The sequence below is a fragment of the Eptesicus fuscus genome, chromosome 4 (genome assembly GCF_027574615.1).
Source record: "Eptesicus fuscus isolate TK198812 chromosome 4, DD_ASM_mEF_20220401, whole genome shotgun sequence".
In the NCBI taxonomy this organism is placed as follows: Eukaryota; Metazoa; Chordata; class Mammalia; order Chiroptera; family Vespertilionidae; genus Eptesicus; species Eptesicus fuscus.
Window position 1 is genome coordinate 80,003,367 of NC_072476.1, and position 23,823 is coordinate 80,027,189.

General features: G+C 39.9%; 1 protein-coding gene across 1 annotated transcript in view; it reads right to left on the reverse strand.

The window, feature by feature from the left end:
• The window catches only part of RNF180 (ring finger protein 180), a 91,491-nt gene that overhangs the window by 60,284 nt on the left and 7,384 nt on the right, over positions 1-23,823 (reverse strand). The window contains exon 2 of the mRNA XM_054714304.1: positions 7,344-7,478. Within this exon, the coding sequence (XP_054570279.1) occupies positions 7,344-7,478 (135 nt within the window). The remainder of the gene's footprint in view (positions 1-7,343; positions 7,479-23,823) is intronic.

The following is a 23,823-nucleotide window of genomic DNA, read 5'->3' on the forward strand; positions in this document are numbered from 1 at the left end:
CCACAGTAAGTGCAGAAGATGAGCTAGTGAGGACCAATTTCTATTCTCACTGAAAATAGTACCGTGACTTACAAAGAGTGTGATGTAGATTTGTTTGTACTAATAAGATATATCCCTAATACATACTGTTCGGTTTTCTTTGAAAAATCAAGTGAAAAAGAAATACATACATTCTGTATTATGATATTAAAAGCATAGACAGCCTAAAGACAGTATTATACTTTCCTATGGAAATATGTATGTAAATAAAAAAGTACCTAAAAGGAAAATAACTTTTCCATGAATGTTGTAATGAGAGAATATATTATACTTTGTAAAATTTAAATTTTATTTAAAAATTGATTCAAATAAAAATAAAATATTGATTCTAGAAATGCTGGAGTAAGAAGTATTAGACATGATTCACCATTAAACTTGATAAAAGTAGGTAAGATGAAAAACACTGATAACATGAGACAAAGATAGACACTTTATAATGATAAAGGGGACAATTAATCATTTGCCAATATACTAGTATATGCACCCAACCTAGGAGCACTAAATATATAAAGCAATTATTAACAGACATAAAGGAAAAAACTGACAAAAATGCAATTAAGTAGGGGGCCTGAACACCCTGCTGACAGCAATGGATGGCTCATCCAAACATTAGGTCAATAAGAAAATATCAGCCTTAAATGATTTATCAGAAAAAATGAACTTACTATTTTTAGAATTTTCCATCCCCAAACCACAGAATACACATTCTTTTCAAGTGCACATGGAACATTCTCAAGGATGGATCATATTTTGGGGTACAGAACTAGTCTCAATGAACTTGAGAAGACTGAAATCATATCAAGCATTTTTTCCAACTATAGAGGTAAGAAACTGGAAATAAACTACAAGAAATCTGGAAAACCACAAATATGTGGAGATTAAACAACATGCTATTGAACAACTATTGGGTCAAAGAAGAAATAAGAGATTAAAAAAATACATAGAGACAGATGAAAATGCAATATAACCAAATTTGGGAGGCTGCAGCAAAAGAGGTACTGAGTGGGAAGCTATTAGCAGTACAGGTCTACTTCAAAAAACAAGAAAAATTTCAAATAATCTAACATCACACCTTCAGAAACTAGAGAAAGATGAACAAATAAAGCCCAAAGGAAGTAAAATAATAAAAAATTTGAGCACAAATAAATGAAATATAGAACAAAAAGACAAAAGAAAAAAATAAGAGTTGGTTCTTTGAAAAGATAAATAAGACTGGCAAAAATAATTCAATATAATTTAACATATTAACAGAATATGGAAGAAAAACATGAAGAATATTTCAATACATGTGGAAAAAATCACTTGATAAAATTCAACACTCATTCATGATAAAAAAAAAACTCTCAGAAAACTAAGATAGCAAGGGCATCTACTATAAATTTTACAGATGCTATATGAACATTCCTACGAGAATAAACATTGGAGTTGTAGTTCTAGGTAGGTGGGAGAGGTTTTACAATGTACTTACTCTTATTCTTACTAGGTTAACAAAAAGTTATTACTATGACCAGGCATTGCTTAAGGGTTTTACTATTTTACAAATAAGGAGAAACAAGAGAAATGAAGCAACTTTTATGTAACTCGTTCAAGGTCACAGATAAGCAGCAAAGCGAGGACATCCATCCAGGCAGTCTGGCTTCAATACTCCTGTCCTCAGTCACTAAGCTTCCTATGCCAAATAAACCATTAAATTTATCGTTCTGAGGGCAATGAGCCTTCTTACATCTTTAGTCCAAGTACGTTTTAAAGCACAATGCTGCTATTCTTCCCTAAGCTTACAAAACAAAACAAACAAACAAAAACCTGGGGCATCATTTATTTTTAAATTAACCAAGAACATACACCAACTTATACAGAAGAAAGGTAGGTTTAGAAAACATTCCACAGTTGATTGATATGTGAACCCCAACCCAATCTCCTTCATTTGAGAACTATTAATATAAAATAAGCATATACTTTTCTCTAAATAGTTAAAAGTTAAAGCATACTTCTATGTCAACAGCAACAACAAAAGACTAAAATCAGATACAGCAATTGATACAGGTGAGAGGAGTATAAAAGGCTGGGTTAAGCATGGATAGCATTCTGCTCCCTTTCCTGGGAGCTTATATGGCAGAGACAACCAGGGTAAACACAGAAGCTTCCATTATAAATGAGACTGACAACTACTTCACTCGTGTTGATAAGCACAAAGCCTTAGAGAAATAATGTATATGACATTCAGGTATTTACTTCCAATATAATTTTACAGGTAAAATGGGACATAGCAACTATTAAGTTTGTAAATCTATAGTCACTTAATTTTTTAAAAATCACACAAATATATGATAAAACAAGTTCTAATGAGTGTATGTTAAGATGATTTATTAAACTGGAAGCAACCTGATTTGAAGAAAGCTTTTATAGTAGGGGAATAACAGGTTATCTCCTGGGGAAAAAATTAAACTGAAAATTAGAAAAACTGTATTATGAGGATTTTAGAAATTCTACTAGACAAATTTTCACGTCTGAAAATTATCACGGTGGGTGAAGAGAGGAAGGAAAGAGAAAGTAACTAACAATTTCGCACAATGCTGTCAGAAAAATGTTGATAAAATATTTTGAAAATGAAATTTTTTTTGTTCGAACAGCAGGTGGGGCTAATGCACTGTTATTTCTATTTTTGTGTTAAGGGTGGAGACCTTTTAGTTGCTGTGTAAGAGAACTTAATTTTAAAATTACAAATTTTATGCATTATCATTTTTATCATTTAATGATATTTAAGATTTTTAATTAAGCAGATGTTAAATGTAAAATACTGATACAAAGAATTTAATATTATTATATAATGTTTTGAAAGATGTTTAACATGATATTTCTCATGTTAGCAATAACATTCCCTTACTAATTCATTAAAAGTGAGCCAAATATATTATTTAACTACTGCAGTTACAAACACTACAGAAAAAGATCAGGTCACAGAAATGTCATTTAATTAACATTGCTAATTAAATGTTTAAAGTATTACAAATGTAAAGAAACCACATTCTGCTGGACTGCCTGGTTTTTCTATTTATACTTTGAGAAGGTACTTCAAGGTGAAAACTTTTTACTCAAAAGGGAATGAATGAAAAAAAAATGAAAGCCTCACTTAAGGGCATTCTCCCCGCATTCATTCTTGCTACCTTTCTAATTCACTCATCACACAATAGCCAAAATTGTCTTTTAAAATTCAATGGTTATGTCATTCCTTTTCAGTGACTTCCCAGCTCTTAAAGATCAAAGTCCTTAATTTGATGTACAAGACCATAAATGATCTAACCAATACTCAACTTTCTAGCTTCAAATCTTGCCAAACTCCCTCTGGATCTCTGAGCTCCAATCATGGGACTCTTCTAGTTCCAAGGATACACCACATTCTCTCCAACACAGGCCTTTGAACATGCTGATCCCAAAGCTTGGAATGTTCTCCCCCTGGACTGCCCTTGCTACTCATCTACCTTATCTCCACACAAGTCACTTCCTCAGAAAAGCTTCCCCAACATAAGTAGGTCCAACCCGCTGTCTATACCCTATTCTTATGGCTCCCTATACTTTTCATTTTTGCCACCTGAACAGCTAAAATGTAATATGTATGATTGATCCCTATCCTGAAAGCTTCATAAGGACAGAGTATCTCCTTTCTGTTCTTTGACTTCCCAGTGCCTGTTACAGGACCTGTCGTGTCGTAGTCTGCTTGGTTTGCCCTGACAAAAAAACCACAGACTGGGTGGCTTAAGCAAGAGACATACATTCGTCACATTTCTGGAGGCTAGAAGTCAGACATCAAAGTGCCAGCATGTTCAGGTTCTGGTGAAAGCTCTCTTCTCAGATTGCAGACTCTGTGTCCTCACCTGGGAGGAATGGAGTAAGGGAGAAAGAAGGAGAGAGAGAGGGTGAGGAGAAGGGGAGAATACAGAATGTTCGAGAGACAGAGACACAGAGACATTTGATAAGAGGCCATAGCCTCTTTTCAAATTGGGGTCCCATTCTTATTACCTCATTAGCCTTAATTACCTCCCAAAGACATATCTTCAGAATCTGTCATATTAGGGGTTAGAACTTCCATACATGAATTTGGGGGCAGGGGAAGGACACAATTTAGTTCCTAGCAAGTAATAAGACTAAGTATGGAAGAAATATATGCTAACACTAACAAAAGGGCACATAAAGTATTTAAAATGTAATAAGCAATACAAATAGAAATTTTTTCAGTATTATAGCCATTGAAGAAAAGATATCAGCAGGATAATAAAGCCAGAAAGAAAATGAGCAAAATATCCAGCCAAAAAGGTGAGGGAGAAACTATATAATCTATGATCAATTCAATATTCATCAATCATATTTATGGCCATCACTGTATTGGTAATATAAGAATGAAACACTTCATAGCCTGGTTATGGAAAAAGTCATAACCCAAATTATTATAATGCTTCATAGTAAGTGTTGGACCATTCCCCAGTTTCCATTTTCCTCAACTCTCTGGAATTTGGTATCTGCTCCTACAACTCTCACACTACAATGAACGTTGATCAATGATCTCCTCTTTGCTACAACTATTGCACACTTTTAGTTCTCATTCAGGGTCTCCACACTGTTCAAATCTGGGGCACCTTTTACTGACTAGCATCCTCTAGGACTGTGTAGTGCACAGCATGCACACTGAAGGCACTGTCTGATCTTCTACATCTCGCCACAACATTCAATACTACTAACCAATACCTCCTTCTGGAAGACATCTGTCCCTTGATTTTCATAACACTGTATCCTACTTCCTGGTCTTATCTTTCTTGCTATTCCCACCTCCCTATTTTGTGAACTTCCTTTTTCTGTACATCCTTTAAATGATCCTAAGAACTCTTCTTTCTCACTTCATTCACTCTGTATGGTGTTCTCATCTATTCTTGAAGCTTCACTCACCTCTTATACGTGGTGACTCCCATATAGTTCAGATCCATTTTAAATTCCATACCCATAGAACCAGCAGAAACCCCCAAATCTCTATTTGAATGTTTTGTAGGTCGCATAACTTGACATGTCCTAAAGTACATTGAAACTGATTAAAAAACTAAAATTGAGGACACCATTCTCCTCATGGCCCTGGACATCACACATAACAGACCATTACTGATATTTTATATTTATACTAGAGGCCTGGTGCACAAAATTCGTGCACAGGTGGGGTCCCTAGGCCTGGATGGAGATCAAGGCCTATTGGGGTCATCTCGTCCAGTCCCAATCGGGGCCTGCCAGCTGCTGGACAGGGCCTGATGGACAGGGCCTGCCAGACAGGGGGAGGGATGGAGGGAGGGACCGCAGGAGGTTTGCCAGCCAGAGGGAGGGACTGGGGGAGGTTTGCTGGCTGTGGGAGGTTGGCTGTGGGAGCACAATGACCACCAGGGGGCAGATCCTGCATTGAGTGTCTGCCCCCTGGTGATCAGTGCATGTCATAGTGACTGGTCGTTCCATCGCAGTCACTTAGGCTTTCATATATATAGATTTTTTGGTCTTTTATTGTTACTTTGCTTTTGGTTTGGTTCTTGCTACATTTCATGCATCTCAGACTTGAAGGTGTGGTAGGAGTCCCCTTTTCTCCCTGTAGACATAGTAGATTGTTTGAAATTCCATTCTAAATTCCCTGTCACATGTCTGACTACATGCCAGTGGCTGGAAAACTAAAGCTCAAATGTCCCAGATTTCCTTACAGCTCAAGTTCCACACATGACCTAGCTCCCACCAAGCTGATGCACCTGCTCAATACTATAGAAGCAGAAGCGATGACTATTTGTGCTGACTTCAGGCAAATTTGTTTTTGGAAGCACTTGGTTATTCTGCAGCAAAAGTTACAGTAACTCCAGTGCCCAATTCCTAGCTTTGTGGGGGCTGAGAGGCAGAGTGTGAGACTCCCATTTTCTGGCATTGGACCAGGATAAAGGAATACGGTCCTGGAGACAAAAACTATGGATGCTGTTTCCCATCTTTCTAATCCTCAATACTGTTCTGAGAGCCATTTCATATCTGACAGGGTGTGGAACATATGAGGAAAAAGTCCAGGGTTTGTTCAGGGTAGGGTGACCCAAAGGGGGAATCCCTACACTAAAGCTGGGTTGTAATGTCAGCATCAGGGTAAATGAAACAAACCTTCCCCTCTGGGTATAGAAGGATTTCTTAACAAAAAGTAAAAAACATAAAGGACATGATTAATAAATTCATCTATATTATGTTATGAGCTGTTCATCAAAAAGACCATAAAGAGAGAAATATAAGTTATATAAACTGGCAAAAGCTATTTGCCAATACAATAAACAACAAGGGATTAGTATTTTGAATAAAGAACTTGCAAAAATAAAAAAGCAGGCAAGAAAAAAAGACATTTTACAGAAAACACAAATAGCCTCAGACAATGAGAGGATGTTAGAGTGAAGAGGAAATAACCATGAACAAATGTGGCTGAGGCAAAACAAACAAAACCTGAGTGTCTCTCAAAGAAGAGAAAGAAAACAATGACAGGTGATCATAGCCACTCTCTCTGTTGAATTGAGAATTCCCTGTAAGATCCATGGATTACTGTCTATTTTATACCTCTTAGATATTGCTTCTTTTCATACTGCTCTTAGGGAAGCTTAGGGACATTACTTTTGTTGAATTAAAAACATTTATTTTCAGCCCTGGCTAGTGTGGCTGCATTGTCCTATACACCAAAAAACTTGCAGGTCCGATTCCTGGTCAGGGCACATACCCAGGTTGCGGGTTTGATCCCTGGTCAGGGTGCATACAGGAGGCAACCAACTGATCTCTCTCTCTCTTAAACAAATCAACTAAAAAGCATATAGAAACATTTATTTTTATCAGGGCAACCAGGTAACAGTTTTTGAATATTATTCAGGTGTTCTTATTGACTTTTTGATTCTACATGAACTTTCTCTTCTAGGCTCATAGTGAATACTCAAAAAATACAATACAATAGATTTTCCATTTCTTAATAGGATCTTGAATTTAATTGTTTGGTGATGACTAAAGTTCACTCCTGGTAGAGATAAAAATATGGACTATTATTACCTTAACTTATGTCTATGATATTACGCTTGAAACTTTAAGGTCATGTTAATGTGAGCAGCTAGAGGTAAAATTAATTGTAACTGGGGAAGGTGGGGTGCCTGTTGAATAGCACTTTGAAATGTTTTTAGTAGGTAAAGCTAAGTCGGGTGTGGAGGGAAATGTGTGCCCGTGTGGGTGGCCACACCATTCCTACATTAGTAAACTAAACTAGAGTTAGCGGTACTGACCTTAGTCCCTTGAGTCTCAAGATAGTTCACGAAACAACCAGAACGTGCTATACATTTTCTACATTTCCAACACCGAAGAACATTGATTTCTTCTAGATTATGATTTTTAGTTATCACTTCTTTACTTCTTTTCATCTGTGGGGAAGTAAATTAATGTTAGAATGTTAAACTGTCACATTAAACTTGATTTTCTAAACCCGTTATACAGCATTAGCTACATATGGAGCAGAAGGAAGGGAATGATTATTTATTGAGGTACCTACTAGTTACCCAAGTTTAGGTTAGAAGCACTCTGTAAACAATGTCTGGGATTGAAAATTCCATTTAATTATTATGATGATGCACTATGTTAGTAACTCCCAGCTTACATTATTTTTGCAGAACAGTTTCTTTCCATCTATTACTATTTCTTTCCATCTGTTACTAAAAGTGGTAAAAGGCAACAGTTGAAGAGTCAAATAAGTTATTGCAGTGGCTTTAAAAAAAAGTCATAACAAAGAAGTATAAATATTCCTGTAAATAAGACATTATGAATAGCCACAGCATTAATTTTAAATATAATAAGATTCATTGAGTTGTGGTTAATTTTGTGAAAATTTAAACTTACTTACTTTAATCAAATTGATGGTAAAAATCCCTTATACTGAATGTAAGGAATTGTATATTGTACTCAGTGGAACAGTTAACAGTACTACGTCTTGTGGCATGTGTAGTCAAACAAATAAACTTAGAGAACAGATCTACCAGTTTTATAGTCTATTTTATACCTGATATTGATATCAATGCTGTGATTTAGACCAATTTATAAAAACAGTTTCACACTAATAAGAATTCCAAAATAGATGCAGTGTATTCAATAACTGGCCTGCTAACTATTCATTATAAAGAAAGGAAATGTTCATTTATTAAGCTACCCACAAGAGTCTACTGCCTTGTTCCTAGCCACATTTCCTCATTTGTTAGCTCTTTCATTTTTCATTCATTCAACAAACATTTACAAAGAGCTAACCATATGCCACAGTGAGTCCAACTCCAGGGGCACAAAGATGAATAAACCTTATTTTCTGTCACAGAAGTGCTCGCTGTGCTATAGTATCAATAGTTTTCTACCCTGGCTCATTAGAATCACTTAGGAAGCTTTAAGAAATAGTGATGCCTAGACCCTACCCCTAGAAATTTTGACTTATTCTTGAGATGAGGAGGAAGTTAGGAATGGGCACTTTAAAGAAGTATCCCAGGTGATCCCAGAGTGTGGTCAGGGTGAGGACAGAGATGCACCACAGAAACAATGAACTACAATGCAACAGCTATACGGACTACAAGAGAAGAAACACAGATGGATCTTAACCACATTTAAAAGAAGGATATAAGGAACTCTGCCTGAGAGAGCACAGCATGCCCCTCTGGCAGTCAATCTAGCTCTGACCTTCAGGTTGCTAGGCAGCAGTTCTGTATCTGCTAACATCTTCAGAGCCCACCTTAGCTCAAATTTTTCTTTTATAGCTGCTCCCCAGGAAAAAACACACACAATTACTCCCACAGTAATTGAACACACCTGTACAGAAGCACTGGTCATGCTGTATTGCACTTATCTGTGTGTATTTGTGTCTTACTGATTTAATTGTGAGCTCCTAAGAAAGCATCATATTCTATTCCAGCGGTCGCAAACCTTTCAGACCTCACAGACCACCAGTGGTCCGCAGACCACCAGCTGGCGACTGCTGTCTCTCTATTCTTACAATCAGACATAGTATCTCTGGTATCAAAAAAAGACACTCAACCAATGTTCGTTGTAATCAAATTAACAAGGTCTGGCAGAAAGCTCAACTTACAAAAAGTTTTATCCCCATACCAAGTGTTAAGTATGTCTCCCAACTAATGAACAAACCAAATAGAAGTCCTTTTGCAGGGACCTGAGAAGTTCAAGGGAAGAAATAAAGATATGCTTATACATAACTGAGATTGAAAGGAGAACTATCAGTTACCCCATCTACACTAATAAAAGAGAAAGATGCAAATTGACCATACCTTCACAACACCCACCAGCCAATCAGGAGTATGCAAATTAACCCAACAAAGATGGCGTGTTAATTTGCATATGCAGGCGCCAAGCAGCCGGGGGCGGGATGCTTGCATCGTCGCCATGGTGATGACATAGCCGTTCCACACCGCCCCAGCAGCTCCAGGCCTCTGGGCAGCGTGGGAAGATGGAAAGGCGGCTCCCGGCCAGAGCAAAGGCGGTGCCAGCAGCCAGGGGAAGGAAGGCCCATTCTGCAGGAATCTTTGTGCATCGGGCCTCTGGTAGTGATATATTTATGGGAAAAAGCTGAAGTGGCTTCTGTCAGAGAACTTATATTAAAAGAAGAGGTTGAATATGGCAAAGGACTTTAGAGAGAAAGGAAGGGGGAGGGAGAGAGAGAAACATTTATCAGTTGTCTCTAGTGTGCACCCTAACCAGAGAAGGAACCCACAACCCAAGTATGTGCTCTGACTGGGAATGAAACCCGCAACCTCTTGGTGTATGGGATGACACTCCAACCAACTGAACCACACTGGCCAGGGCAATAAACAGTTTTTTAACTGCATGTGTGAAGAATTAAATGACTACTGATACACTTTGTCACCACTGCCATGATTCTGTGAAGGGACCAGAAGTTTTATTCATTATTGCTTTTGTATTATTAGTGAAAATGTCAACACAGTAAAATAAAAAGCGCAAATAACATCTTAGTATTACCAAGAAACCAGTGGGAGCTGAATTCTCTGAAGGATTAGAGACACCGGGGCCATTAACCACTTTTGAGAACTGCTACTTTATGCAAAATAACTGTCCCAAAAGTGTTGACTATGAAAATCTTATTTCCTACCAATATCCTTTAAAATATTTAAGAATAGATGAGTCTCTATGGAAAAACTTATTTATAACAAATTGGTTGAATTTTTCTATAAAGTCTGCCACTGGGATTATAACCTCCATGACGAAGTTTCACTCCTTCACCTACCTTTTGCTATTTACCACTTTTTCTGATAAAATATCAGCATTTGTCATAGGTCTAATTCCATACTCCTGGGTCTCCAATTTTGCTTACCTCTTCTTTGTAATTCATGGATAAAAATGAGATATAGTGGACAAAATTATAAACTATTAAAATTAATCTAAAATTAAAAAATAAACCAAAATCTTTAAAAATTAAAATAGAATTGAAATGTTTTCTTCAAAACCCATAAAAAATAAAGAGAGGCCCAGGCAAAAATTATATAATTGGCAAATTTTGCCTATCCTTTAAGAAATGAATAGTCTTTGTAACTTATATAACTGTGGCCCAGAACATATAATAGGAAAACTAACTCCACAAATATAACCTTGATGTATTGATTAGACGAGGAGATATAAAATTAGGCAAGGAGAGTATAAAAAATTATATACCAATATATTCATGAACACAGATAATAAAATCCTAAAATATTAGCCAACAGAATTGATCAGAAAATTAAAAGAATAACACATTTTAACCATATCAATTCATTTCTAGAAATTCAAGAGTGGTTCAAAAACATGCACTCACACAAAAATCCAAACCAAAATTATTAAAAGAAAAACACATGGCCACCTTAAAAGATGCAAAACTTTTGATGAAACTCAATACTTAGTGTAAAAACTTGCAGTAATGTTAGCGTTAAGCCTTTTGTGTGTGTCTGTGCCCCGACACCCCTCATCTGTGCCCCATGTCCATGCCTATCTCTGTTTGAAAACAGTGGATAAAGAATGCTCAACATGGAACAATGCCTACAGTGACAACTTTCATCATCTGGTCCTGGACACAAGGTCAGTTTGTCATGATAGGTGGAAGTCAAGGCAATGGGACAAGAAATCAGAGCTGTATTTTCTTCTCTCTATAAGGGGATTACTTATCACCAAGGAAAAATTGGAGAATGGAGATATAGGAATGTGTCCCTGCTGCTCTCTCACTATGAAAGTGACGTAAGTCAAATATCAATTTATATGTGGCTAAACAGTCCCAGCCCATTCACCACCAAAGAAATGGTTAAATGTGAATGAAGACTTTTGGAATACAAATCCTGAACAGTTGGGAATAGGCCAAGACAAAAAAATTTAACATAAAGTAAACCTCTCACATTGGGACTGTAAACAAAAATCTGGAGATACCTTTTTAAAGAGAGTATATTTAGGTAACGATTTGCAAACCAGAAAATGAAGTCCTTGATATTCTCAGTATGAACTGGGAATATGTTCCAAAATGGAGGAGATACCTCAGAGTTTATAAAGGCAAAAGTTGCTAGGAGCTGTTGATCAAAGAGATGGGTTGCTAGGGGCAACAAGACCATAAACTCCATCATTTCTGATTGGTGGGGGAATCTTGACTCTCAATAGTTGGCTGACCCAGTGAACAAGCAACTTGGGTTGTGAGGTGAGTACAATTTATATATATAAAAGGCTAAGTGACGTTAGGACCAAACGACCGGCCGGTAGCTATGAAGTGCACTGATCACCAGGGGGCAGACACTCAACACAGGAGCTGCCCCTTGGTGGTCAGTGCGCTTCCACAGCCAACCTCCCATGGCTGGTCAACCTCCCACAGTCCCTCCCCTCGGCCGGCCAGCCAACCTCCTGTGGTCCTTTCCCTGGCCAGCCGCCCTGATCACTGGCCAGGCCAAGGGACCCCACCCATACATGAATTCGCGCATGGGGCCTCTAGAAAAGGCTACCTAATAATCCTACCTAATAATAGACAAATATGCAAATTGACCATACCTCTGACACACCCACAAGCCATGCCCACAAGCCATGCCCACCATCCAATCAGAGCGAGTATGCAAATTAACCCAACCAAGATGGCTACAGCCACAGAGAGCAAGGTTTCCTAGGTAACAGAGGAAGCCAAGCTTTCCGCCTGCCCTTGCCAGGCCTAAGCCTCCACTCAAGCTACAAAGTTTCAATTATAGAAGGTAAACAAATTCAAACAGAAATGGCAGCAGAATGGAGCTTGAGAGAGCAGGCCAGGGTTGCTCCTAGCAACAGGGGAAGCAAAGCTTTCCGCACACCCTGGCAGGGCCCACCCGCTTAAGGCTACAAAGTTTCAATTATAACCCCAACAGAAATGGCTGCCAGCAACGGAGGGAGCCCCAGTCTTGACTCCGCTCCAGGCTACAAAGTTTCAATTGTAGAAGAAGAATAAATTCCAGATACCAGGGCCTCCACTTGGGTTGCCAGGGGGCGTGGCCAGCCTGCAAACCACCACAGGCCCCTCGCTCAGGCCACCCCATGCCACAAGGGAACCCCACCCTAATCAGGGATACCCTTCAGGGCAAACCAGCTGGCCCCCACCCCTGTACCAGGCCTCTATCCTATCTAATAAAAGAGTAATATGCAGATTGATCATCACTGCAACACACAATATAGCTGCCCCTATGTGGTCAAAGATAGCTGCCCCTATGTGGTCAAAGATCCTGCCCCCATGTGGACACAAGATGGCCACCACAAGATGGTCAGCAGGAGAGGGCAGTTGGGAGGCACCTGGCCTGCAAGGGAGGGCAGTTGAGAAGGACCAGGCCTGCAAGGGAGGGCAGTTGAGAGGGACCAAGCCTGCAAGGGAGGGCAGTTGGAGGTGATCAACCCTGCAGGAGAGGGCAGTTAGGAGTGACCAGGCCGGCAGAGGAGGGATGCTGGGGGCAAACAGGCTGGCAGCGGAGTGGTTAGGGGGTGATCAGGCTGGCAGGCAGAAGCGGTTAGTGGTTAGGGGGTGATCAGGCTGGCAGGCAGAAACGGTTAGGGGGTGATCAGGCTGGCAGGCAGAAACGGTTAGGGGCAGGCAGGCAAGCAGTTGGGAGCCAGCAGTCCTGGATTGTGAGAGGGCAGTCAGACATCCCTCGAGGGGTCCCAGAATGGAGAGGGTGCAGGCTGGGCTGAGGGACAACCCCCCTCCATGCATGAATTTCGTGCACTGGGCCTCTAGTATATAATAAATGAATTCAGTCTCATTCTTATCTTGGCAAGTCCTAGTTTCAGCTCAGGCCCAGAGAACAAAAAGGCTGTCTTTGATCACACAATCAAAGTACAGAGAGTATTACTTAACAATGATGCAAGGAGTAAGATTTATCAAACAGTACAATCAGCCCAGAGGAGGCTGCTGGCCTTTCTGGAGCCCAAAAGGACAAAGTTATGCTCTGCAAGCAGTTTCACAGCTCAAGCTGCAAAAATTCAAGTTTTGGGTCACAAGTTATGACAGTAAAGTTTTTATGTAATTTTGTATTTCACAGAACTTTGAATATGAATATTCTAACTTTTCTATCAGAATAATAAAGAAAAACAATTTTAAATTAGTATTTTCCAGCAACTTCATCATCTTTACATATGAACATCTAATTATTTGGGTAGAGAGAGAGGGAGCGAGAATAGGTTGAATATAGGAGAATTTTAGTTTATGTTACTATAATGCTGAATTAATGACATTATACATTTGCTAAAAGTTCTAGAACTATACAACACCAAGACTGAGCCCTAATGTAAACTAAGAACTTTAGATTAAAATAATACATCAATATAGGGTGGGACAAAAGTAGGTTTACAGTTGTTCATATGGAAAATAATAGAATAATAAATAAATAATACAAAAATAAACTGTTTCAGGTACTCACAACTGTAAACCTACTTTTTAAAAAATATATTTTATTGATTTTTTACAGAGAGGAAGGGAGAGGGATAGAGAGTTAGAAACATCGATGAGAGAGAAACATCGATCAGCTGCCTCCTGCACACCCCCTCCTGGGGATGTGCCCGCAACCAAGGTACATGCCCTTGACCAGAATCGAACCCGGGACCCTTCGGTCCGCAGGCCGATGCTCTATCCACTGAGCCACCCCGGCCAGGGCTGTAAACCTACTTTTGCCTCAGCCTGTATTAATTTATCAATTGTAAAAAGTATATCACGCTAACACAAGATGTTAATAATAGGAAAAATTGTGTAAGAGGGATTATATGGGAGATTTCTGATCAATGTTTTTCGTTTATTTTTAAAGTATAATTTTATTGATTTCAGAGGAAGAGAGGAAAGGAGAGGAAGAGAGAGATAGAAACATCAATGATGAGAGAGAATCATTGTTTGCTGCCTCCTGCACACTGGACTGAGCCCGCAACCCAGGCATGTGCCCTTGGCCAGAAATGAACCTGGAACCCTTCCGTCCATAAGCCGACGCTCTATCCACTGAGCCAAACTGGCTAGGGCTCTGATCAATGTTTTAAAGGTAAAACTGCTCTAAAAATAAATTTGTTGATTACAAATAATTATTTTGATGTCTAATACTAACATTATATGCTCAAAGTTATTAATATTTGTTAACTGAAAAGAGCAAGTTTGCATTTGTCTTGGCTCTTGAGATAATTAAAAATCGCTTTTCCTTTGAAATTTAACAACATTTGTTTTCTGTCTTATCAGTATGATACCTATATTAGTTTACTTGGGCTGAGGTAACAGAATACCATAGACTGGGTGGCTTAAAGAACAGACACTTGTTTTCCCACAGCTCTGGAAGCTGGAAATCTGAGATCGGGGGCCAAAAGTTTGGGGTTCTAGCGAGGGCGCTCTTCCTAGTTTGTAGACAGCTGCTTATCTCTGTGTCTTCACGTGGCCTTTCCTCTGTGCATGTGCACTTCTGCTCTCTTCCTCTTCTCATAATGACAATGCTCCTATTGGATTGGCACCCCACCCTTATAACTTCTTTTAACCTAATTACCCCCCTTAGGGGCCTATCTCCAAACACTAACATATTGGGGGTTAGGGCTTCAACATACGGATTTGGTGGTGAGGGGGGTGGGGTACATCACAATTCACTCCATAATAGTACCTAAAGAACCTAAGGCTCTCAATTTTGACATTGTTAAAATGCTATTTTATTATGTATCTTTTCTGTTACAGAAGGCATAGAATAAAAGCTCTGGTATGAAAGAGAAAAATACTGAATTGATAATTTCTCAAAAGGTAAAAGTCATGCCCAACCAGTGTGGCTCTGTAGTTGGGCATTGACCTATGAATCAGGTCATGGTTCGATTCCTGGTCAGAGCACATGCCTGGGTTGTGGGCTCAATCCCCAGTGGGGGGCGTGCAGGAGGCAGCCAATCAATGATTCTCTCTCATCATTTACCTTTCTATCTCGCTTTCCCTTTCTCTCTGAAATCAATAAAAATGTATTTTTTAAAAAAGGTCAAAGTCATTTATAAGTGAACAAGAAAGAAAAATCAGAAAATAAAATGGCCAAAAATTCTGAAGTTCCCTTATCAATTATCTGTACATTTCTCTAAAAATTGGAAGGTAAATAGAAGATTAAAAGCCAAGGGAGGTAAAATTGGTAAAAGTGTGAAAGGAATAATGCATACTTAATTAGAATATTAAACATTAAACTGATTTAGCCAGTTCAAACCATCTCAGAGCAAATAATATTTCTAAATTTTGGTCTTTTTTTTTTTTTTTTTTAAGAAAAAACTGATGAAACTGCACTACAGATAAGGGATAATGTCAGCCTTGACTCTCAACGCCATGTTACTACACCTAAATGATGCAGCATCTGTAGCTCTTAAGTCTGCTGAGGATTAGTGTAAAAGCAGGAGGTCTATGAATAAATGTCAATGGGAACACATTTAATGCTGGTGAGATGAGTTTCCTATTTAATGTACTAGTAAAACCAAACCAGTCATTAGCTCTTATAAAGGAATGATGCTGTGGAGAAAAATACAGACTGTCATCAGCCTTACTGTTGCAATGATGATAATAGTAAAAATAAAATAAAGGACAGAACTATCTAAGGAACTTGGAATATTTTAAAAAATATATACACCTTTCTTGTATTTGTAAGGTTAAATAAATCTACTGGTTTCTGGCAGGATTTGGGGTTGGGGGAAAACTACTAAAATCAGAGAGAAAATGGCCTGCAGAATAGGATATTGTACTACTGATTGAGAAATGCTACCCATACCCTATGGGTATTTAAATTTAAAATGTATATATACCTTGTTGTTTTGTTTGCATGTATGTGTGTGTGTTTAGCGTAAAAGCACCGTTCTGTATTTGTGGCCATTACACTGATGCATAATGAATCACCTCAGTACATGTTTCCATGAAATGAGAAGGAATACTCCTTTAGTAATATAAAGAAACAGCATACTGTTAAAGTAAGAGAAATCTGACTGTTCTGTGGGACACAGCAACCCCAGAAGTAATCCACAGCTGTTTTGCAGAAGTGGGCTTTAGGATCAGTGATTGTTCACATGAACAGAACATCATCCATATACATAAAAGCCTAATATGTAAATTGTCCCCGCAGGAGTTTGACCGGGAGTTCGATCGCTCACTATGACATGCGCTGACCACCAGGGGATGACGCGGAAGGAAGGAAGGCACCGGCCAGCAGCTGGCAGCTGGGGAAGGGAGGCCCCGGCCGGCAACCTGAAGGCCCTGATCAGCCCTGATCGCCGGCCAGGCCTAGGGACCCTACCTGTGTATATATTTCGTGCACTGGGCCTCTAGTATGTAATAACTGCTGGGAATAGCTGCACAAATATTATTTTGTAGAACTGATACCATGTCAGCTCCTCCTGCTGATGCTGAATATTTTTTATTTAAATGTGTTATGAACACAGAAGACCTGAAGTAAAACATGCCCAAATCCAAGCAGACCACAGGAAGGAAGTACTAATAACACTGCAATCAATAGTTTGTGGAAAACTGCAAAAATACAAATGACTGAGTTTTCATAGCAAGGGAAAGTTACCACATTTGTTTGTGAACTATATAAGAACACATCAGGACCAAAAAAGTAACTTTATATTAAGCAGAAAATAAAACGGGCTCTTAGAGATATTATTAGATTCCTGTATAATTTAAATGCCTTATGTAGTTCAATAGACATTTCTAGAACATGTATTATTTAGTAAAAGGTGGCTTGTAATTCAGGATCCCTCTCACATTAGCTTTCAATCTTTGTCAAGGGTATTAGATACTTTATATGTACAATGAGGAGACTGGATCAGGTGATTTCTAAGCTGTCAATTCTATAAGTCTAGACTTGGTAGCTGCAGTAACTAAAATGGCAATTGAGGCCTCCAATTTATTAACTCTAGAACTGTCTAAATCATGAGTTACAGAGAGAGATCTCAATCTTCTTCAATAATCGCCAATACACACTTGGGGGTTTGAACATGTTGAAGTCAACTTCAACAGCTTTTTAATTGTTAAGTGATTTTGCATAGTACACTTTGGTATTCATATCCAGATACATCTTTTACGGAAAGCACCCGACTTTTGTTGATAAGAAAGTATTTAATGGTTAAAAACTACCTCATCACCATCTAATCAGCTCTCATCTACCTTCCTTCTCCCTCCCCTGGGCTTACTGACCTCTTAGACATGCAAGGAGAAAAGGTAATATAATTTGATGCTATTGTAGCTGCCAGGTACTTCCTACCCTCTCCTACATCTTCTTAATCTACATAATTAAATACCATCTCTTTATTCTTCAATTTTTTTCCTTTTCCCTTTTTTCTCTCTCATAAACATCTTCAGATACTTGGTCTTGAATGCTCACTGCAGTCTTTCAATCCAAGAGATATCTTTAAGAATTGTAAAATAAAATAATCATAATAATTGAAGAAATGCTGGCATTTTGTAACTTCTGTATTTTGATTTACTTTGCCCATTTTAACTGCCACCATTCTTTGGTAAAAAAAAAGGAACAAGTTCTAAAGATAAATAAAAGTAATAGTGTGAGAACCCATTCATTTTACATACTACTTGTCACACACTACTTTCTTAGGGAGAAAATATAAACAAAAGATACTACATACAGAATTAATAGTTGTGAGCAAAGATGAAATATACTTTTCTAAAAGGTGTGTATATATTTGTATTTACATGTAAATCTTAGAAAGCACGATAAAATGATTCCACAAGTTTTAGTTTCAAAGGATGTATTTAGCCATTCTGGGATAGTTTTGAGCAACCTAGGATATATACAAACACATTTTAAATAAAAGTGCCAATAAATTTTTATTGGACCAAGAAGAGACAATAGCAAGAAGAAAATGAAATCAAGTGATTTTCTAAAAATCAATTTTAAGATGTGTTTTGAGGCTACAGATATTCTTCATTCAGTAAGTATTTGTTGAGCACCTACTATTTTGTCAGTAAACACAAAGATTGACAAATACCTGTATTATGAAAGTATATGAGGGGGAGAGAGGTAGATAGAGTAGGCAAAATTGTCAGAGCTTTCAGAGGGAAACATCTAAGAATTGATCCTGAGGTCAAATAGAGCCTGCTTTCCCCAAATGCCTATCAGGCTGATTTCTCAGAAGGGTATATAAGATCTAAAATATATTACTTTATGTGGAATACGTTAATATGCTATAAAGCGTGGTCTTAACTGAAAGTTAATAATAAGTAGTTGTCGGCCGAAACCGGTTTGGCTCAGTGGATAGAGCGTCGGCCTGCGGACTCAAGGGTCCTGGGTTCGATTCCGGTCAAGGGCATGTACCTTGGTTGCGGGCACATCCCCAGTAGGGGGTGTGCAAGAGGCAGCTGATCGATGTTTCTCTCTCATCGATGTTTCTAACTCTCTATCCCTCTCTCTTCCTCTCTGTAAAAAATCAATAAAATATATTTTAAAAAAAATAAGTAGTTGTCTAACTTGCCATAATCTTATTGGATAGTTATATTCTCTTTAATGGATAAAGTAGCAATAATCAAGAAAAGATTCAATGAGAAAGTTGCAGCAAAGATAAACATACTGGCCTGACTTCAAACTTGTTTTTTTTCTTCTGGGAAAAAGAGTAGTTACACAGAGAGGCTTTTGTTGGGTACAGAGGCAGCTATACTAGGCTACTGCAAAAGATTGCTAGATAATGGAGACGACAAAGTGGGAGGTATCTCCTCGTAGAACAAGCACTAATCTGGAAGCTAAGAGACTTGGGCTTATTTACTTTACTTATTTATCTCATCATTGTTCACCCTCCCCCTCAAAAAGGACTTAAAGCTCCTAGTACTTTTACTGTTTTTTCTCTTTCCTGAAAAAACTTTCCTTTGGATAGTTCATCTGACACCTAAGCCTCTGTTTAGTCCTCATGTCACTGTGCCACCATAGTACTATACTAATGTGTACATTTGTTTCTTCCTCTAAATTGTAAGCTCCAGAGAATGGGCATTAGCAGGCACATATCCTGCTGTCTCTCTCTCTCTCTCTCTCTCTAGTCTACTAGTATATAATCCTTCACAACACCACCAAATACTCTGCATATCTATCTATCTATCTATCTATCTATCTATCTATCCATCCATCCATCTATACACACACATATATAAATACACACACATATATAAAAGGCTAAGTGTCCATCCAACTGGTAGCTATGATACGCACTGACCACGAGGGGGCAGATGCTCAACACAGGAGCTGCCGTGATGTGCACTGGCCATCCTATCTAACAAAAGAGTAATATGCAAATTAACCACCACTCCGCTACACCCACAAGCCACGCCCATCAGCCAATCAGGAGCAAATATGCAAATAAACCCAACCAAGATGGCTACGGCCACAGAAAGCAGGAGGGAGGCTTGGGTTTCCCAGGCAATGGAGGAAGCCAAGCTTGCCACCTGCCCTTGACGGCCTAGGCCTCCACTCAAGGCTACAAAGTTTCAATGACAGAAGATACATAAATCCAAACAGAAATGGTGGCAGCCACGGAGCTGGAAAGAGCGGGAGGCTAGAGTTGCCCCCGGCGATAGAGGAAGCCAAGCCTTCTGCACACCCTGGCCTGCCCAGGCCTCCGCTTAAGGCTACAAAGTTTCAATTATAGAAGATACATAAATCCCAACAAAAATGGCTGCCACCACAGAGCAAGCAGGAGGCTTGGCTCCGCTCCAGGCTACAAAGTTTCAATTGTAGAAGATAAATAAACCTCAGATACCAGGGCCTCCACTTGGGTCACCAGGGGGTGTGGCCGGCCTGCAAACCACCACAGGCCCCTCGCCAAGGCCACCCCACACCCCAAGGGAACCCCCACCCATGCACCAGGCCTCTATCCTATCTAATAAAAGAGTAATATGCAGATTGACCATCACTCCAACACACAAGATGGCTGCCCCCATATGGACACAAGATGGCCATCTAAAGATGGCCAGCAGGGGAGGGAAGATGGAAGGGGCCAGGCCTGTAAGGGAGGGCAGTTGGGGGTGATCAAGCCTGCAGGAGAGGGCAGTTAGGGATCACCAAGCCGGCAGAGGAGGGAAGTTAGGGGTCCCAGATTGGAGAGGGTGCAGGCTGGGCTGAGGGACAACGCCCCCCCGTGCACGAATTTCATGCACCAGGCCTCTAGTTTAAAAATAAAGGGCACCATGGACCTGGTGCTGACAAACCAACACCCCACTTCTCCCAAGTGGGACACAGACTCTGCCACCACCCTGGAGCGACACTCCACCAAATCACAGCCAACACTGCCAAGACCCATAGTGCAAAATGTGGCCCACAGCCCAGCCTAGCCCAGCCCAGCCCAGAAATGGTCACTGTGGGCGCCAGGTAATGACATCAGTTTCCTCTCCCTAGCAACTAGCCTCCTTGGAGTTTCTTCAGCCCAGGAACACAACTTGCTTTATAGCCAGGTGCAAACATTTTACACTTTAACCAAATGTCTGTGGAGCATTTTCCCATGCCTCATCTCATTTGATCCTCCCAGAAGTCCTGGAGTAGGTAGATAGGAGACTCGGTAGAAGAATTCTGTTTTCTTTTCATTAGCTGGAAAATGGAGATTTAGAAAGCTTAGAAACTTGACCCAACTGAAAAGAAGTAAGAAATGGTGGACCCTGAAAAACTTCAGGTTTTCTCACTGCACAGAATATAGTCAAACACTGCTGCAGTTAAGTATTTTACCCTTTGTTCTCCCTGTGTGATCTACAATAATAATCTGCTTTGTGTTGATATCTACTGCTGTGTTTCTGACAATTACCTGAAAGAGAAGTTGGGGTGCTTCACTGGGCTGGAAAAAGTTTAGCTAAATCAGAAAGCAGATCTAATTAAGCAAGTGTATCTATATATATAAAAGGCTAAGTTGACTAGCGCATGCATAATAAAGTTCTCGCACGTGTGTGTTTCAATCTGTCATTGTCATTGTTGATCGTGAATTTGGTTGACACTTCTATTATAGAGAAAGGGTAAAGAATAATATTAAAACATTTCTTCTAATTAATCTCCTTTCAATGTGCATGAATCTGTGCATTGGGCAACTAGAGACTATATATGTTGCTGAACTGAATTACAGAAACTAGTGCTACTGTTCTCTCACTCTGAGCATTGACAGGAAATTCTAACAGGTCAAACCTCCCACTAAGTACATTCTACTGTATTAAATGGGGGAAAAGCCCAATTCAGAGACTAAATTATTTAAATTCTTGTATGATTCTGGCTGAATCAAAATGCTTGTCCTAGTATACCATGTGCTTCCACAAAATTCTGCCCCCTCCCTAGTAAACTCTTACTTACTCATAATTAAAGTTAGAAAAGAAAAATAAGAAAAGGTAGCACCTTTTCAATGGCTTAGTAGATTTAGTTTTAATTAAAATTCTCTGAGTATAAAGCAGAAGTATGATTATAAAAACTATTAGTTAACTCTCCTACCAGATTAACTCCATTTTAATGGAAAATATTGCTGCAGGAATCCAGCCAAAAGATAAGGCTCACGTCAGGTGACTGCAGTGGTGGTGGTAAATAAGGGTCAAGTTCTGGACATATACTGAAGGATTTCCAGATGGATTGAATATGGGGTCCAGATAAAGAACAATCAAAGATGGCTCTAAAATTTTTAGAATAAGCAACTGTAAGAATGGAGTTGCCATCAAATAATATGGGGAAGGATTCAGGTGACATAGGAGGGGCAAATCAGGATTCCAGTTTTGGATATAAATTTGAGATGCATGTTCAACTTTCAAAAAGAACTAAAAAGTACACAGCTAGATTCAAGAATTTGGAGTTCTAAAGACTGTTGGAACAAGAGATTTAAATGTGGGACTGTTCTCTAAAGCCACGAAAATAGAGAAATCTGTTTGTGAGTATGGATAAAGAAGAGAATCCAAGACTATGCCCTGGTTTCACTTAAATTTTCTGGGGGTCTAAATTTCCTCTCCATTATGTCTATTAATTCTCACTCATTTCCTCCTGAGTTTTGTAATTTTGGAATATGAACTCATCTTTGCCTTGACACAAGTATGGGACCTTGTCTGAGGACCTGTCCCTCCGGGAAGAACAGTTTCATATTGTATCTGCCAGGTGCTCAAGGGACATCACCAGCACAGGAATACCTTTCAGGTAAGTTTCTCAGTTTAAGGGTCCTTGGCTCACTCTGGTAGTATAAATTCAATTCCTAAAGTTTCACGTTAAGAATTCTCAGGTGATTTGGATATGTCAGAATCTGAAAATGGATAGAGGGAAAAATCAAATCAAGCTCCTATTTTACCTTTGCTGTATAGACTATTTCAGAGTAACCAAATAGTTGGTGAGAAAGTATTTTTTAGTATAGATTCACCATGCTAATAAAATAGAATGATTAATATAATCACCTCTTTCAACCCCTAATTTTTTGGGAAAAACACTGATATTAAAAACATTACTATAAAAGAAGGGAGCATTTTATAATGAATAGTAGGGGCCCAGTGCACGAATTCCTGCACCTTGAAAGGAACTGTGGGCTGCAAGGCTGCGGTGGGCACAGGGGTGAGTCTTGGCCCATCCTCCGTGCCCTCGCCTGGCTCCTCCTGCCGCAGCCCCCAGTCCCTTCTCTGCCAGCAGCCCCGCACCCACTGCCGATCCCACAGGCTGACGGCTGGTCCCACTTGCACCCGCTGACAGCGTGGAACAACTGGGGCTGGTACCAGCAGCGGGTGTGAGCAGGGCCAGCGCCTTCAGCGGGTGCAAGTGGAAGCTGCTGCCCTGATTGCCCCACAGGAGCAGGGGGAAGTGGAGAAGCCCTCAAGGGCGATTGGGGCTGGCAGCCGATCAGGACCAGTGCTGGGCACTGGCAGCAGATGTGAGTGGAGGTTCTGGCACCAGCTGTGGGTGCGAGTGGGGCTGGCGCCAGCAGTGGGTGCTAGAGGCGGCTCCAGCACCGGCAGCAGGTGCAAGCAGGGCCGTCGCTGGCAGCGGGTACAAGAGGTGGCTGCTGGCCCCAATTGCCCCTCAGGAGCTGGGGGAGATAGAGAAGCCCCGAGGGGCGATCGGGGCTGGCAGCTGTCACCAGCACCCACTGACAGCACTGAGCAATCAGGGCCGGTGCCAGGTGCCAGCAGCAGGTGCGAGTGCCGGGCGGGACCATGGCACATGGGAGCAAATAATTTTCAGTAACCACCAGAGGCTCGCCCCAATGACAGCAACCAGCGCCCTGCCTTGGTCTGGTGCCCCACCATCCCGCTGGAGCCTACGCCTGCCA